We start from the raw sequence: 18,337 nt of genomic DNA, 5'->3' as shown, positions 1-18,337 counted from the left end.
ACTCTTTAGATAATCGACTTCTATGTAAATAAGCTAAAGCAGATATTTGGCGAATGTTGGTCACCAAGCAAGATAAAACCTACAAAGAGTCAAACAAAGCAGGGATGTTGGTGTGAGGAACATATTCTGAAGCTCGATGTACCTTGCAGTTACTTCCACGACAGATTACTTTAATTCAAAATTTCTTTAACCATTCATTTGCCTAAAACAGGTTGACAACTAAAAGAGGTTCTGCATTTTGCATTCTATTCGAAGAAATTTTATTCATTGCTTATTTATCGTATTTGATGCTATATCATATCTGAACAATTGTGGCCGTGGTAATACAAGTGAGAGAAATTTCGTATTCATAGCTAAATATTGTCCAATCAAAATTGGCCCTGAAATCTCACTAGGAAATCTCAGACAATCAAAACAAATCACTTAATATAGACGCTTTGATTGCGAAAGTAGCGTGTGATTAATTGTTTTGATTAATATAGACGACACAGAATTGAGTAAGATTTTCGATCAAGATTTGAAATAAGAGTCACTATGTCCCATATTTTGACAATTATCAAGTAATCTAGCAATTTACCTCTAATGACATCAACCTGTTTCCAATTGGTGAAAATTTTCTATATTTTAACTTTGTGACAACAGTAATTGATGTAACTCTTTCTCCTTTACATAATGGATCATTCCCTATAAACAAATCATACAGATAGATACATTACAACAGAAAATTGTTGCTATTCTCTTTAGAGCTTTTAAAATGAAATGATATTAATGGAGTTTTACATCCATGTGGACTAGAACATTCACTTACGTAAAGATTTCACTCTAGCACATAGTTCATCTAGTGGTTGGTTTTGTGTTATTTTTACACTTTCCACGTAACCCATCTGAGGCAACCACTTGCTTTGAGGTTCCTGCCCTTCCTTCATTCTTGATTTATCTATAACTGCACCCCATAAATTTACTCTCACCAGGTCACCCTCTCTTGGAAATTTACCACTCCGATATAGTCCTTCAGGTAGTATATCTGTATGAGAACATTAAAGGTGTATTCCGCTTTTTTTTTTAAATTTCATTATCAAAATGCTATTTATATCTATGTATCTTCATGATCAAATTGAATTTGTTTTAAAAGGGTTAATTACAAATGGAGAGTAAAAATGGTTTGAACTGGTTTTGGTGTTTGGCTTTACATTATCAGTTGAAGCCTTTAGAATATGTAGGAGACACATTTCTCTATATTTAGTCGTTTATTTTATCCTACAGTAGTTTTTTAACAGCCTCCAAAAAGCATAACAGAATGTCATAATGTGCATGATTGGATGAGCTCATTGTAAAATAAGTTTTTCGCCTATCAAATTATACCCAGCTAGGTTTATTCATTCTAAATATTTGACTCACTTTTCCAGGTAAGAGTAATAAACTCCTTGTCGACTTGAATTCTTTCCAATCCAACATTCAATATCACAGCTTTTTTTTTTTCATGTTTCTCTTTCCAATCACGAAATACCTATGCAAGATAAAAGAAGCATTGCTTTTTAATATTCTGACATTTCAAAAGGGCAAAACCATGACTATTTTTACCTTCACTTGGGAGATTTTCAGTCCAAAAAGTTTATAAACAGTTTACAAATTAAAAACTTTTTAGCTTCAGAACCACATGATTATTAGTTTCAGAACCACATGACTTTCAACCTACCATTTCCCAGGTTTCAAGAACCATCAGGTTTAAGAGTATCTTTTGATACTCTTCAACATTAGAATAAGATTCTAGTAAAGGAAAAGTACTATCATTCTTTCCCAAGATAGGTGGCATCAGTCCCTCTTTAGAATTAGACATCTTATCTGAAAAAATAACATTGAGTATGGTTAACCTGATTTTTACCATTTTCAAAAGAATATGTAATGTGCTCCATAGCTCACCGTCGAAATTTGAGCTTTCAAATCCATGTGTGTCCAGAATTATTGATGATTCGTCATTTTAAGATACTTGGTGATATATAGAAAAGACACATATATAGAAATTGCTCTTAAATTCCTAGTTTGAGATATTTTTAAAGGAATTATGCGATTTTCGTATATTTCTAGTACTTCTGAAGAATATTAACATATTTTCAAGAATCGAATCAACCTCTCAAAATGGCACAACTGTCCCTTCAAATATGTATATATGTACCTTGTTCATTTAACCAAACAGGATTCCAGTTTAGTATTAATTTGAAGTAATCTTCGCTAGTAAACAGTTTAGTCACATTGTCACCTGTATTTTCCTTATTGGTACCCACATTCACAGTGGTAGTAGGTTTAAGCATCAAATTACTTGTTGGGGTTTTGGTATGCCTAATATCACCTGCACATGTGATTCTAGGATCACCTCTAGCAATACGGGGATCCTTGAAGTGGGCCATTGCTTGATGTGAACTGCTAGGTTGATCTGACACATAGTTAGCATTCGACTGATCTGACAGATTGTTAGTCATGGGTTGATGTAACAAAATATTAGCACTTGGATGATTTGGTTGATTGTTAGTATTGAGTAGACCAGTCATCTTGTTGGTCCTTGATACAAGGGAAGACTTGTCAGAACTACTAGGCCTTACAGAGGTATATCTCTCTTTGTTAGAGTCAGCAGTATTAGCTTTAGCATCACTATGAGCTTTTTCAGAAACTGTCCTTGTTGAGCCATCAGGAAAATGTTTAGCTGAGAATGGTAGGTGAAGAGGTCTATCAATGGGTCCTAATTTGTTGATTAAGTCATCCAATAACATTCCACCTCTCTCAGATTTGTCCACAACACTGACACCTTTAGTAGCTGGTATAGATTTCTGAAATGAACAACACTGAGAACATTACTAACTGTTTTGACAACTGAAGTAACCTAAATGGACAGGTTCACCATACGTTTGACCTAAGATAATCAGCAATAGTGTTTACAGCTCACCGTCAAAATTTGAGCATTCAAATCAACTAGAATTATCTGCATTTGAACATTAAAAAGACGACATGTCTTCTCTGTTGCTTTTCTTTAGACTTCGTCAATATATAGAAAAGACATAATAAAATTCCTAGTTTGAGATATTTTTCAATGAATTGTTAGTACTTCTGAAGACTATATATTCATGACCCAAATCAACCCTCGAAATTTCCCTTTAAATTTAATTCGAAATCAGCACCTGTATCTAATCAACCGACTTTCTGAGTTGTGATGATCCTAATATGATAACTAAGCGTTTTGGTGTCAAACCAGATAAGTATTGATGGCAAGTTGCCCTTGCTAGGCAGGGCATGTTCACAAATCTGTAAGCTTATATTGTGTTTGAAAAATCATTGTGGTCAATATTCTTTTGGTTGACTTAATAACATTCTTACCTTAGATGCTCCACTATTTCCTTTCACAGAACTTGAATCAGTTCTATCTTCTCTTTTTTTGGAAGAGAGTTTTCTATTTTCATTCACTTTATCAATACAAAGAGATTTTTTGGTACTCTGATCTTTATGGCTACTCTTAGAGCTACTACTACTATTTTTTGGCTTGTCAGAGGAACTTCTTGATGAGCTACTCATTGATTTTGGCTTAACAAATGTACCATTCCCTCCACTACTCTTTGAAGAAGATGGCATATTGACTTTATTGGCTTCTTTGGGAATGCTAGTTGATTTTCTTGTTTCTTCTTTTCTTCTGGTTTTCTCCTGTTCTTCTCTTTTCTGTTTTTCTCTGTTTCTTTTCATTTCATTGATATCACAAGTGATGATGGGTAGCTGTTTATCAATTATCTGAGACATATTGGGTAGTTCAACATCACTACAAGTATCAGCAATCACAGCTTCTGTTATCAAACAAGAAAATATTTTAGCTGAATTTCTTTTTAAACATGGACAAGTATTTAAGTATATAAGTACCATTAAGCTTATATTCGAGAATTTATTTTACGTGATACCAACAAATAGTAATCATAAACCATTTGTGAACAAAATTTAAGCAATCTTATCTAGATAGAGATTGAGACATTTCATTTCAGAGTTTTGTATGGGTTAAGTCACTACTGCTCAGTTGTAACAAAACAATTTCAAAACTAAACTGAAATTTCACTCTATGCACGTAGGTAAGCTAATGAAACCACTATTATGAAATAGTCAATGTTCCAAAATAACCATCCTGGAATTTCCCACAAAAGAATGTTTACAGATTCCCAAAAAAGTAGTTCACTAAAGTCATTTATTAATAGAAATAGTTAATGTTCCAAAATAAACATCCTGGAATTTCTCACAATGTAATAATGTTTAAACAATGTTTACAGATTTCCCAAAAAGAGAAGTAGTTCACAGTGCAGGGAACAAACCCCGAAAGCTATTTATCCATCAGATTGCACTTGAAGATATAAAAAGTCCCCGTTTAATAGTCATGTTGTTATAATTCCTAAAACAGCTGGAAGGTAAAGATTGTGCATCAACTAAAAACATAATGTAATAATGATAATGATTAGCTAACATTAATATGGCCCTCATTAATATTGATTCTCAAAAAAGCCTTTTCCATTTGTTTTTTGGGACTTAGATCTAAAAAGTTGCTTCTGGCAAATAAGCTTCTAACAGAGAAAAACTAATTTTTTACCTTCATTTCGACACTTTGTGTATTTAGCAGAAGGTATTTTAGGTGCATCAGGCATTTTCTTTCTATGCTTCATTTGTTTTCTTGCTATTCCAATTTTCTGTGTGAAACTAAATGAATCATCATTTTTTGTTTTCTGCCTTTGTTTCTTCACAGGTTTCTTTTGAGGTGAGTATTTGCGCTTTAAAGAATTCATCCAATCGCTTTTATTCACATTTTTTGATACTGACCCACTTCCAGATAATTTTGAAGAAGTTGGAATAGATCTTGTTGCTGAAGATGAAGGTTTAGATGCAGATGATATTTTGGACAAATTTGATATTTTGGCAGGAGAAGTTGACGGCATCTGTTTCTGCTCTGAGGACATTTTCTTGAAAACTTCTATTGATTTCTTAAACTTATCTCTAATTTCTTTCCGACTTTCTTGTCTTCTTGGCTCTATCTCCACTAATTTCTTGGGGCCTTGTTTAAGATTACCATGAGAATAAAACTTGTTTGTGGACATTGTGGATTTGTCTGAAGTATCAACTACTTGGGTGCCAAAATCATAATCAAAGTCATCTTCAGGAACTTGCTGAGTGGCTGCAAAATATATTTCAATATCAGAGTCATCCATTGATGCTTCATCCCCATTGGAATCTGTTTCATTTGATACTAAATCTGATGATAGCTTCTTATCAGGAACAAGTTTGTCAGATATCTTAGATTTTAATTTTGGACTATACGATACTATTTTACCAGGGCTCTGAATACCACCTGCCTCACTCATTAAATTAAACAATTCCTCATCACTGACGGTTTCAAAAGAAATTTGCTTCTTACTGTCCTTTTCTTTGATTTTGCCAAGGTGCAACGTTGTTGAAGAATTACTGTTCTTTCCAGGTGTCTCCTGCTGAGCTATTAAATTTCTTGCATGATCAGTGACACTAAAGGGACGAGTTTGAAGATCTTTTGAATCATCATCACTTTCATCTTCCAGTATTGTAGACTGATTGTAATACTCGAATGAATCAAGCCTATTTACTTTTTTCATACCTGATACATCAAGCCCTTCCTCCTCAGTTTCATCCAGTAATGTTTTTTCATTATAACAGGCATCATCCCCAGTAGCGGCATCAGAATCAGAGTCAAAAAGTTTGAAAATATCAATATCTTCATCCTTGTCTGCGTTATCAGTTCCTGCAACAGTGCTCCCACTAATTTGTTTCTGAATTGACGTTTCATTTAGCTTTTGACAAGTTTCCTTCTCATTTTCCTTGCCGAGATCACTTCCAATTTTGGCAACATGACTTAAAAATTCTTCATCACTATCAAGCTGTGAATCAACTGGAGTAGATGGTCTTGCGACCCTTTGTGTTGATGTTGTTTCATTGGGAGATTGTACAGCATTCCATGGACCATCTTTCATATAATAATCATGAAAAAAATCTACATCCTCTGTGAGAGGTTCAGTTGCTCTCGAGGTGACCTTCCCATCTGTCAATTTTGGAGCTTTGGTTCTAGGTTCTATGTTGTCTTCATTCAAATTTTTTAGATACATCTCTGCCATAGCTGATAAATCATCTTCAGCGTCAGCATCAGCATCTTCATTATCAGATAGTGGTTCAGCTTTAAAGCTCACCTGGACCTGAGACATAGCAAACAAAGCCTCCTCATCATCTGAATCAAATACATCAATAACATCATCATCATCTTGTGTATATTTCACAGTCACATCTTCATCCATCTCTTTCTTAATTTCACTCACTGCTTTGGGTAAATCTGAAAATCCAGCATAATTTCCATCATCTATCGCATCCTTTTCCTTCTTGATCACCTTCACTAATGTTGGGATTTCAGGTTCAGGCAAACCTGAATTCATAAGAACATTTGTATTGTTTTCTTTCTTGATATCATAGCACAATTCACTCACTTTTTGCAAGTTATCACCGTTCCCCTCCAAATGGTCCTCAATATTTGGTTCATTTTCGATCACCCTAGTGAGTTTCTCTGGATGCAAATTGCTGTCGGAAGTGTTGAGATTGAGAACAGGTACTTGTATCATTTCCTCATCGTCCATCACATGATCATCTTCTATCTGAGATTCTTTTAATAATGCTTGACTTGAAGCTGCCATTTTTTCAAATATATTTGAACTAGGACTATAGGTTTTAGTAACTGGGGTCTTCTTCGGAACTGGAGATTGAAGCCAAGGCAGGTCATCTTGAAGATTTATAGGTTTGCTTCTTCTGAAAATAGGTGAAGGATCATTTCCATCTGTCATTTGATCATTATTTTCTTGAAAATCATGTTGTTTGTTTGAAGATGTGCTGGGTGCATTTACTTCTGTAGACTCACAAGGTTCATTTTCTACTTGCATCTTAGTATTCTTATTACTCTTTGCATTATGAAGTACCGGTAAAACAGATTTAAACACATCTCTTTCTCTTTCAATGTTTGCTGTGGTATTTTTCACATTTTTTGAAACACTAACCGTAGATAAATTCTTTGATGAAGAAGCATGTAAACAGTTTTTACCTAATGGATCAATCTTGTTCTCACTTGACTTAATGTCTGATTTATTTTTATGGTCTAACTTAGACTTTAAATGCTCAGTAACAGGTGAAGGTTGGGTTAGGAAATCACAATCTGGCAGAGAATCATCAGAAGAGAGCTCTGGTGTGTCTTTACTTGGTACAAGAGAATGAAAAGAGCTCAACCCTTCAGAAGGATTGGTTTGATTTAAAAGACTATAATCAGGTTCTTGAGTTGACTCATCGTCTGTTTCAGGCAGAGATGTGGTCCTGGACTCTTTTTCTTTCTCAGGCTTTTCTTCAAGATCACTTGATGATTGCTTTTCCTCTTGCTCCAGTATGTTTTTATCACCAGATGTCTTTCCTGATATCTTTTTAGAACCACAAGATAGTTGTTCTTTTTTCTTCACCAATTTGTTTTTAGAATCACCAGATGGTTGTTCCTTTTTCTTCACCAATTTGTTTTTAGAATCACATAATGGTGTTTTTTTCTTATTCACCAATATGTTTCCTTTTTTATGCTCTGTCTCCAAATTGGAACTCTTGCAATATTCATCAGCTTTTTTATTGATAGAAATCAGCAGAGGTACATTATCATCTGTGGAAGAATCACTCTCAGAGACTGACAGCACATCAACTGGACTCAATGATGGAGCCTGTGTCAAACTGTTTTCTGAATCATCCACTGTTGAATCCATGTAAGGCAGAGTCGCATCTTTATCACTTGTTTTATCTTTGTAAGATAGAGTTGCTTCTTTATCTCTATCAAATGGATCTTTATTGGCTGATTTATTCATATAAAGAATAGTTGCATCTCTATCAATAGTTTTACCTTCATAAGGAATGGTTGCATCCTTATCAAGTTCCTGAACCTCTGTATCACTCCCAGAGAATATACTTGGACTCTGGGATCTGGGCCTATTATGATTATCATCCCAGGAGTCTAATATAAGCTTCTGAGTCAGATCTTCTTCACTGCTGCTATGGAAATAATTCACTTTTTTCTCTTCTTTTTTGTTCTTACACAAAGAGAGTCTTGAGAATCTATTTCTGTCTTGATTTGAAGTTTGTCTGACAGATAGGGCTTCCTCAAACATAGTAGAGATTTTCTTGGATTTTAATTTGTGAAGAATTGTTTTTGAAGGAATTTCTTTAATTGACACTTTTGAACTGCTTGGTGTTTCATTTAAATGTGAAAGGATTTGACAATCATGTATATTTGCTTTCGTTTTACTTTTATCCAAAGACTTTGAAGCATGGCTCTCAGTCAGGTCTTCTTCACTGCTGCTTTGGAAGGAATTTACTCTTTCCTCTTCTGTTCTCTTCTTACACTGGGAGAGTTTTGGGGATTTATTTCTGTCTAGACTAGAAGTTAGGGCTTCTTTAAACATAGTTGAGATTTCTTTCGATTTCAATTTGTGAAGAATTTTTTTGGAAGGAATTTCCTTTATGGAGACTTTTGAGCTGCTAGCTGCAGGCTTTGCAGACCCTCGTTCATATTCAGACAGGGACACATCAGAGTCCGATCTTGAATCAATCTCTTCAATAGCTTCTTCTGCTGAGTCAGCACTGGATGAAAATAACTTGATTGTATCAGGAGAAGTTGCTCTTGTGTTTGAAACCTTATTTTGAGTATGGGATTGTTTTGGAGTAGATATGGCTTCCATAGTATTGTGCTTATTTTTGACTTTTACCCCTTTCTTGTGATCTCTGGTTATGACTGGTAGTTGTGAGTCAAGACTCAGTCTTGGATGATCTGTTTTAAATGTATCAAGTTTAGTCTGTTTCCAATCCTTATCATGAGAATGTGAGCTCTGGTCTGATAATTTCCTCTTCTTAGGCTTCCCAGCACATTTTTTAATTTGAGATGAAGATTGTTTGTTAGTCCTATGCTGACCACTCAAAATGGCCTTCCCAATTTCGTTTTTGATAGGACTTGATGATTTTGAACTGTGACCTTTTTTCTTGTTTAATTTTCCAGCAGCTATCTGATCAGCCAAATCTGAATCAGATTCACTGTCACTGACAGAAATTACTTCAATATCATTTGAGTTCTTCTGATCTGGTGATTCTGGTAATTGGGAATCCAGAAAATCTGTTGGAGAGTGATCACCAATACTAGTCATAGACACATCCATTTTCTTCACTACTGAAAGTAGAAAAAAGACAATATTTATATTAGGTGAATTCTATCAATAATTTGTAGATTTTTCATAAAATAAATTATGTTTTACGTCCTAATTTATCTGCAACTGATTGAGCCAATACCTTGGGCAATGCCAAGCAGTGTGCAATGAGGTCAGCTGCGTTTTTTTTTTTTTTTTTTTGATGGATCTTTAACGTGTACAGTCTGGAACAAATTTAGCTTTTGTCATGGACAGGTGGTAATTGTCCAAAAATAGGGATCAAAAACTAGATTGGACTCAACTTCCAAAAAAGTTACATCTTTTCTCCTGGACGGAGAAGAAATCTCATCCATCACCCGGGAGGAACTGACAGGGCTAAACTTGCTGAACTAGAAATTCAAGTTATGTTGTCAGCCAAATCTTCTTAATCAACTACCGTCATATATTTTCGAATATAATGTTTTTTTTTTACCCCAAAATGGACCCCTTAGAAGGGGTGAGCATTATACACAGTGAAATCAATCAAGAAAAGTAATAAATAAGTGATCAACATCTGACAAAAGCATATATATAGATTAATTGAAAGGGAGTATGAGTCAGTCTGTATCAACCCTTGATCCAGTGAGGCACCATTCTGTTCATTATTAAAAGAAATGGTTTGCCATTTGAGGGGAGTGATTTGGGTCTTGCGTATTCGTAAATAGTCTTAAGAAGTACTAGAAATGTTGCAAAAATCGCATAATTCCTTGAAAAATACCAGTCAAGTTACTTTTTATATATATCATTTCTATATATATGGCAGAGTCTTAAGAAAAGTCTAAGAATCATCATTTAAACTTTCAAAACGCAGCTAATTCTGGATATACATAGATTTCAAGGTTCAAATTTCGAAGTTGACCTATGAACATTATTAATGATTAGATTAGCTATAAGAAATAAATCCTGTTTCTAAGGAACAATTGGTCAACTGTCATGTAGGACCCATTGAGGGAAAGTAAAGACAGGCTGTCATATTGCTTGACTTTGGTTTCGCTATCCTAATATTTATGTTATAATGATGAAATATTTGTCTTTTTGAGAGCTACCTTTATGTTTATCAATATTTTCAAATTCATGTTCACTTTGAGATGAATCATCACTTTCATCAATAACAAAAATGTCTTCATCCATTGTTTATATCTTCAAATTCTAAAAAGACAAAAAAAAAGTTTGACAAGAGATAGGAATACTACCAGAAGCCCAAGTAAGTGCACAAAAATAAAAAAATAAAATTTTGAAAACCTTGAACACTTGCTAAAAAAATATGACATTGCATTGCTGGGCACTCACTCAGCCACCCCTGTCACTGTCAGTCAGTTTCATTTTCTTCAGACTATCACGCAAGTTTATTTACTCTTGCTCAATTACTATTTATTGTCATTGATTCACTCATTTACCTATCTACTTGAGTCAGTAATTCAACAATCACTACTAGTTCCCTCCACATTGTTGACAAATACTCATATTCATACAGAAAAACAACAGTAGGTTAAAAATTATTTACATCTTGCATATATTTTCAAACCGTCTTATCCTTTTAAGAGCGACTCATTAATCGAGACGTGATTGAATAAGAATCAGAGTTGTTTCCCATTTAACGCAAAATTGATATCGTCTGATATTTTTCTACGTTGGGTACACAGAAAGTCTGAAGGAGTGAAAGGTAAGTGTTATATTAAAAAAATTCGAAGCAGACTGTTTAGCCAAGAAGCTTTGAAGCAGTTCAAATGTTCATCATTGTCATTATCAATAACTGTGAGTTCATCTCAATCTCATCATGCCTGTAACAGGTCTTTTGGATACACAATCCACGACAGTCATCACACACTGACATAGTCACGACACGAGTTAGGACAACAACAAAAAACTAAATGCGTAGGAGCATAGTAGGTGAACTCACTGAACAGGATCATAACCTAACGGGAATATTCTACTAAAAGTAAAAAAAAAAGAATCCAATAAGTGTTCTTCCTTCAGAGTTCAGTTTTAGAAAGATACCCTCGTCATAAATTTTTTGTTTCACTCTTCAGAATTGAAATCTGACACCCAGTTCTTCTACAATTAGAACGTAGCCTACTCTTCTGTGAACGACACAAGGTAGTAAATTCTGCATATGGAAATGTTTGTAGCCTATATTAAATGTGTTTTGTATTGTTTTTATGGTCATGGAAGATTGAATTGAGCCTTCTGCTACAGTAGAATAGGCTAGTCAAAACCAAATCAGAATGCTGCAAAAGCTGCAGACCACGTGACAGTTTTAATGCTTTGAAAGGATATTTTGACTTCATCAGCATTAACTGCATGCGAGAATCACTAAAGCCTTTCTTGATTTAGGGTTAACAAGTAGCCTAGGCTAAGTTATATGAACGAGAGACTGGAAATCAGAATGGGAAACATGTTTCAAGTAAGGCTACACAAATTGCCTCCTGATCTGGATACATATTAAATTTTAAAATCTGTTTTGAATCACTTTAAAACGAATATGTACAGAATCATATAGCCCTACCTACACAATAATCACACATGTAACTGTTATAAATGCGGAACCACAGATGTCCTGAACTGATGTTCGATATGGCGTGTTGATGCTATAGATTCAAACAAAGAATTGAGTGAATGCATCTAGTCTTAATCTCATTCACTTTATTAAATGCACCATTCAGTGAGGCCTATTCGGATTAAATTGACGAAATTCAGCGATCATGGACTAAATGATTAGTGATGTATTGGATTGTTGACGACATCTGTTTGTAAGTTAAAGTTTATTTTGCTGTACTAAAGTAGCCATATGAGTTTTTGATATCAATTCGTATTTTCCCAAATTGCATTTAAACCAGACGTCAAATTTTCATTTTACTACGGATTGCTGTAAGCTGCAGCCATCATTCTTTTTTTTTTTGTTTATGTGGCATCGATTTGAAAAGCTCTACGTTCTTAGTGTTATACTATAATGTAGATAATATAGGTCAAGAAGATTAGAACGTGTTAAGGCAAACCGTGAAAATTGTCAATGTGTACAATAGATCTATAGATATCTTGTATTACGATATTTAGGAAGAGATTCAACAGAAATATTGCCTACTGACTTCCAAATAGAGTTAACTTCTACCAATCCGCAACCTACAGGATGAATAACTGTTAACTAACAAACAGCTTTGTCAGTAAATCGAATTGAATCTTCAGACCAGCAATACCTTAAAATGCATTTATGTGGGGAATATGTTTACATTTGATATCAACACACTTTCCATTGAGAAATTCGAAAGATAATATCCGAAATTCTTGCTGAAAATGGCCCTGTAAAAGCTAAAGTAGTATAAGGTTCGATCATCTTGCGTGGTTATGTTCATCATAACTCATCCAAGACTATCATTTCCATTTGGAAACTTATATTATTCCTATGTACTATTTGACTAGTAAAAAAATATTAAACCAACGAAAGTATACGAAGATAGTAGACCAACTATATCTGGAGAAAGAATATAAGATGGATGATATTTATATTTAAATGAGCATCTGTATAATCACACGATGAAAACAACTCATGAAGTATTTATAAAATACACGCTACAGACTGCTTGGTGGATATTACGTCTGCATCATAACATAGAATTACTTGAGAAATAATCAATATCTATGGTATTATTTATTTTTTACACGCTGTTGAAGAAGATATAATACATTGCCGGATTAATGAAATGTGGGATTATTTACAGGCTTATAAATGATATTAAAAAAATTAAGAACTTTCCGATTAGCGTTTACACCATAGGAATCAAACCTTAACATCTGATCTGAAATAAGCTGTCCATGTATAGCTTGAATTAGGTATAGATTGAAACGGATTTATCAAGATCCAAATCTCTTGCATTTATTGATAGTTGTATTATTTTGGTCCAAATCATATATCCAAATGAGTTTTACTTTCTGGAAGACTCGAAGTTGTTTCTTATTCTTACTGTTATTTATTCAAAGAATTAAACCATTATTAAATGTTTACATTGGAGTTTGTTCAGTTTTCAGTTACACTATTATATTTTAACACGAAGAACAAATTTACTGTTATAGAAATACCGGTACTGAATATTCATCTGAAAATGGGCTATCCACCGTACATTACTGTCTGTTAATCAATTGAACCAGAAATTCATTTTGTATTTGGTATATCTTGGAGGAAACCAATATATTTCAAGCTATCGTTGGCCTGGAGAGTTAAACAGTATGACGATTGACTCCTACGATATTGGTAGAATGATGTCGATTGACTCCTACGATCTTGATAGAGAGATGTCGATTGGCACCTAAGGCCTCGAGGATAGATGTCAACTATAATTTATGGCTCATCAAAACGATCATACCTTTTTATCCAAGCCTCTTTAGCTTTTTTAATTTCCATATGACTTATATTACTGGCCGGGTAAAGTGGGAAAAATCTTCGTCGTTTAATAAAGTAACCACATGTGTATTCAATCATCATGACAAAGCACCATTTTATTATATGATGCAGACAGTCTATACATGTAGAAATATATACTGTAATAAAGATTCTGGTTAGAATAATGGTCGATACTTTATAAATTATATTGGAAATATTATATAATAGATATAGTAGAAAATACAACAGAGGAGCTAAATAATAGATTAGATTTTTTATTTGGAACTATAGAGTCTGATACTGGCAATACACGAGAGGTATAGACATTGATTTGAATGATGGTCTTGTCTGTTTGCAGTCAATATAAGTACTTGCGAGCGCTACCCCACCCGGCGGCTTTGGTAGATGGTTGTTGACAGGCCAAGTTTAATTCATCAACTTGGTAAAATATGTCTAAACCATTTTTCGGGTTTTCCAAATTCTTGATGTAGGATCATGTTCTATTATAATTATCGTAGTTCTAAATTCCAAGAGTAAGACGTAAAACTTCGTTTCATTTCCTACCTTTTTTGATTAATAATATTGTGAATTTATTCATTTCAGATCAACCAGTAGAGAATGACCTGTTACCCGTTGAAAACATCATTCACTGTGTAGAATCTCTCGATCTAAATGAACACTTTTATTAAAACTGGTCGTCATTATATAAAACCTTATTACCTCTTACAAAAAAGACAGTCGAACCTCAAGCATATATTTTTGTTCTCCACAACAACCACGATGTCTATGGCCAACTCACATGGAGCAGGAGATTCACCTCAAAGTGCCTATCCTGAAAGGTAAGCTGATTTTCTTCATACAAAATCTCATTTTGTGTATCACTATGTTGAAAGTAATGAGTATTCGACGCCATAAACTGTCATACTCGTACATAATGTAAGCTTAGAATTTTTAACGTTTATCGCCTTTAGCCAAACCATACCCAATTAATTGAGGCTATAAAACAGTAGGATTTTTAAGCCAGTAAACATTTAGAAAGATGAAATGCTTTATTTATATTTCATCGACACCCGTGTTTGAAGATCACTGTAAATTGTTCTAGAATGGAAAATAGTATCACAGCTGCGTTGGAAATCATTCAAATCAGTCATGAATTTAATTGGGTTTAACATGCAAACAGTCCAAACACTTTCAGACACTACTTTATCTTCACTTCCTAACAAGATTTCGTTCAGAAACTAATGGCATTACTTATTGTTTCAGACGAGGATGGATGCACATATTACAGTCAGCCAAATTTAAACTAGATTATAACCATGATAAAACACAGGTCGTCGTACATCACCCAGGATTGTCATATGAAGCTTATAAACGAGATAGTAAGTGCGGAGTAAGGTCCTGAGGGCCTGCGCCACGAAAGAAGGCATCATAGAGCAGATACTCATCTCACACAATATTGAAGCATTGTACTGCATTAAAATGTAAAACTTAATCAATAATTAATGAAAAAACAACTAAAGCTATCGATTACGACTTTGAGAAGTACTTATTTGATAGCATCTGAAAATTTACATGGAAATGAATTTACAATGAAGCTTTGATCGATGCAAATGTAGAACTTGCCTTGGAAGAAGCTTCTGTTCCTTTGTATCTATCCAAACATTTGTATGATGCATACATACAGCAATGAGAATTAACTGCAATGCTGTAAGTGTAATAATGTGGATAATGAAAATATTTGTGAAAGGTATTTCAGATTGACTAAGTTCTTGTTGATTTATAAATGGGTGTTGCATCTTCGACGATTCCTAGGGTTGAAATGGTGAATACAACTGAAACGCCGAGATATCACGACTGGGGGTTATTATACAGATTATTTCTTGTATCTTTCAGGCAATCCTTCTATATCTAGTTTACTAATGTTGCCAATGACAGCCCGTGCTTACGCCTACCATAAACCGATGGATCAATCAGGTGCCACTTTTCTGGATTATGCAAAAATGACTGCCGATCATTTTACGTTTATGGTAAGCGTCGTGATGGAGATTGAGAGTACAATGTACGACCCTCTCATTGATAAAATTCCTTTGGATGTCAAACTTAGTCTGGGATTCATTGGTAAAACCTCACTAAACTCAGTAGCAGAGGTGTCGTTACCATCAAATGGTATGACGTTGATGAGAAACTGTAACCAAGTGGTGTTAGTAGACAAAGCTACCCGGAAGCCCACACCCGTCCCAGATTGGTGGAAGCAGAAATATTCGTCAAGTACTGTAGGGAATACCGCTTTAATCATTCCCAAACTGACCAAGCCGGAATCTGTTCACCTGTGTAAACTGTTTGTTGCATGGAGTGATACTGATAACTATAACCACACAACGTCCGCCTCATATCCCAGATTTGCTGTAGACGCAATTCATCATGCTAGTTCATCTAATTTCTTGAAAATAATATCAGAAAATCATTTTAAAGCGGGTGTGAAAAGAGTGGAAATGTCGTTTCTTGGTGAAAGCGCTGAAGGAGATCTTCTTGAAATATGCGTTTGGGAGGATCAACAGAAACCCATAGCTTACTGCGAATTCTTGAGAGGAGGGGAAACTATTCATCAAAGTTCCGTAGAATATCACACGCCACCTGCTTATTCCGATGTTGGTATATAATAAATTTCATTGGCTCTTAATAACTTAATACGATATCTGAAAATATCAATTTACTTCTGATCATAGTCAATGGCGGAAATTAGATTTACCTCCCCTAAAACAGTCTCGGTACCGGAAACTGATCGATTAAAGATTTCGACCACAGGTGCATCGATAAGTGCTACTTGATTGACTATGAGTGTTACTCGACCCATGGTTCCCAATTTCAATGAATTGAAATGGTTTATTTTAGATGACAACATAAGCATACATGACCACAAGCATCAATTAGTGCCATAATTATTTCTTTGAATGATACTCGATTCCTGGTTTCGAAAGCAAAAAAAACTGTTAATATGGATCCTTAATATCGATCTCAACCAGAGCCCTTCTATAGCTGGGCATACCTGAGACTATTAATAGTCAATCAACAAATTATTCAGGTCCCCTATTTCTCATAAGAAGAAAGGGAAAATGAGTTGGCAGCCAGATCAATTTACTAAAGCATTTTTAACTTTTGATATATCATTAGGCCTATTTCTGGGTATTGAAAAGATCTCATCTACTCGATCTCTTCATCTCAAATGTACTTAATTAATTGAAAATTGTAATAAACTACCACAGTTAGCTTGGCCAATCCATATTGAGGAGGGCCTATACGATTTTTAGGTGTTTGCATCATGCAATTTTAGGCATTATATCTACACATTTATACCTCAGCATTTATACTTTATTTATTCATATGGCAGATATTGATTAAGCTTATATGATTCTGTGACCAGAATTGATCAGAATTTTTTTTTCCTTTTTGAAACGTATTAAAATAAAGCCATTCTTTAGTGATTTGTTAAGAGTGTTAACAATACATTCAAACCATGTTTCTGGTAATATTACTGGGGGGGGGAAATATTGTATGTAAAAACTTTAGAGCCAAAAATTGTTCAATTGAACTTTCTATCTCTTTCAAAACATATGAATACTTACATATTAGAATAATGAAGATGCATCCAAAATATTTTTCCTTAGACAACTCTGTTAAAAATTGCCACATTATAAGCCTTGGTATCAGTAGCAAGTTGCTTCAGAAAAGTGCCATGTGAAACCTAGGACAATCTTACTATCATTTTATATGTGTTCTTGGAAAGTTGCAAGCTCTCAATCTACTTAAATCTTAATTTTTTTTATTATATTTCTGACTAGTTATATCTCAAAATAAATTGGTTTGGAATTTTATCCATCAGTAGAACTTTGTGAGATGCAATTATCTTTGGTGTTTTTGTCAGAAGAAGGTCAAATGCTTTCTGAGCATGGACCATACTCTTGGTTTTCTAATTAGGCAATTTGTCTTCTGGATTGCAGTTATGATTGGCATTACTCCTTGCGATTGAAATCCTGTCCTCAGAATTTAGGAGGACTCCTTGTGATATCAATGAACCAGAACTAAGAGTAAAAGATTGGTAGAATTTAGCTTGAGCTGCAAAACAATAGGCTCCTTGGCCCAGCAAACAAAGAATGGTGTTACCTTGGCCTAGTAAACAAAGAATGGTGTTACCTTGGCCCAGAAATCAAAGAATGGTAAACATTTCGTTTTTTTCCAATTTCATATAAACATAAGGAAATAATTGTTTTCTGAAAACAAGTAAAACCAAACTTACAAAATACAGTCTTAAAACAATAATAACAAAAGATTATATAGGTCTTGAACCAAAACCCATTATCTGGACAAGAAACTTTTTAAAAAAGAGAAAAAAAGGTAGTGTTACTGCTATTCTCATCTAAATGATTACAACCATGATGGAAACTTTTAATAATGGCCCCAAAACCATCATTCCTTTTTTAGTACCAGAACAGGAATTGAGATGACAACCAAGAAAAGAGATCCTAGTAGCTGAATTCAGCTCCTTTGCTGAAATGTTGTTTAAGCAATCCTTTAAACAACTTTGTCCTCTACCTTGACTGTAATAGCCATTTCCTGAGCTAAGGAATGCAGTGATTTAATTGGATAGTACACCCGTAAATGGGAGTCCTCAACAGAAAGA

General features: G+C 34.3%; 2 protein-coding genes across 2 annotated transcripts; one reads left to right on the top strand and one right to left on the bottom strand.

Annotated features, from left to right (window-relative positions):
- Window positions 1-7,394: 7,394 nt before the first annotated feature.
- Window positions 7,395-7,613, bottom strand: LOTGIDRAFT_82922 (hypothetical protein; the record flags this gene model as incomplete). Its single annotated transcript, XM_009065356.1, has 1 exon — window positions 7,395-7,613. A coding segment is annotated over one exon (219 nt), but the record flags the coding sequence as incomplete, so codon positions are not given.
- A 3,301-nt stretch (window positions 7,614-10,914) lies between these two features.
- On the top strand, window positions 10,915-16,337 carry LOTGIDRAFT_229494 (hypothetical protein). Its single transcript, XM_009065691.1, has 4 exons — window positions 10,915-10,947; window positions 14,263-14,498; window positions 14,923-15,038; window positions 15,553-16,337. Exons 2-4 carry the CDS (start codon window positions 14,332-14,334, stop codon window positions 16,317-16,319), a joined length of 1,050 nt encoding a protein of 349 aa, XP_009063939.1. The 5' UTR covers window positions 10,915-10,947; window positions 14,263-14,331; the 3' UTR covers window positions 16,320-16,337.
- The last annotated feature ends 2,000 nt before the right edge of the window (window positions 16,338-18,337 follow it).

This window comes from Lottia gigantea, assembly GCF_000327385.1.
Source record: "Lottia gigantea unplaced genomic scaffold LOTGIsca_7, whole genome shotgun sequence".
NCBI lineage: Eukaryota > Metazoa > Mollusca > Gastropoda > Lottiidae > Lottia > Lottia gigantea.
This window is presented reverse-complemented; position numbering and strand designations above follow the sequence as displayed.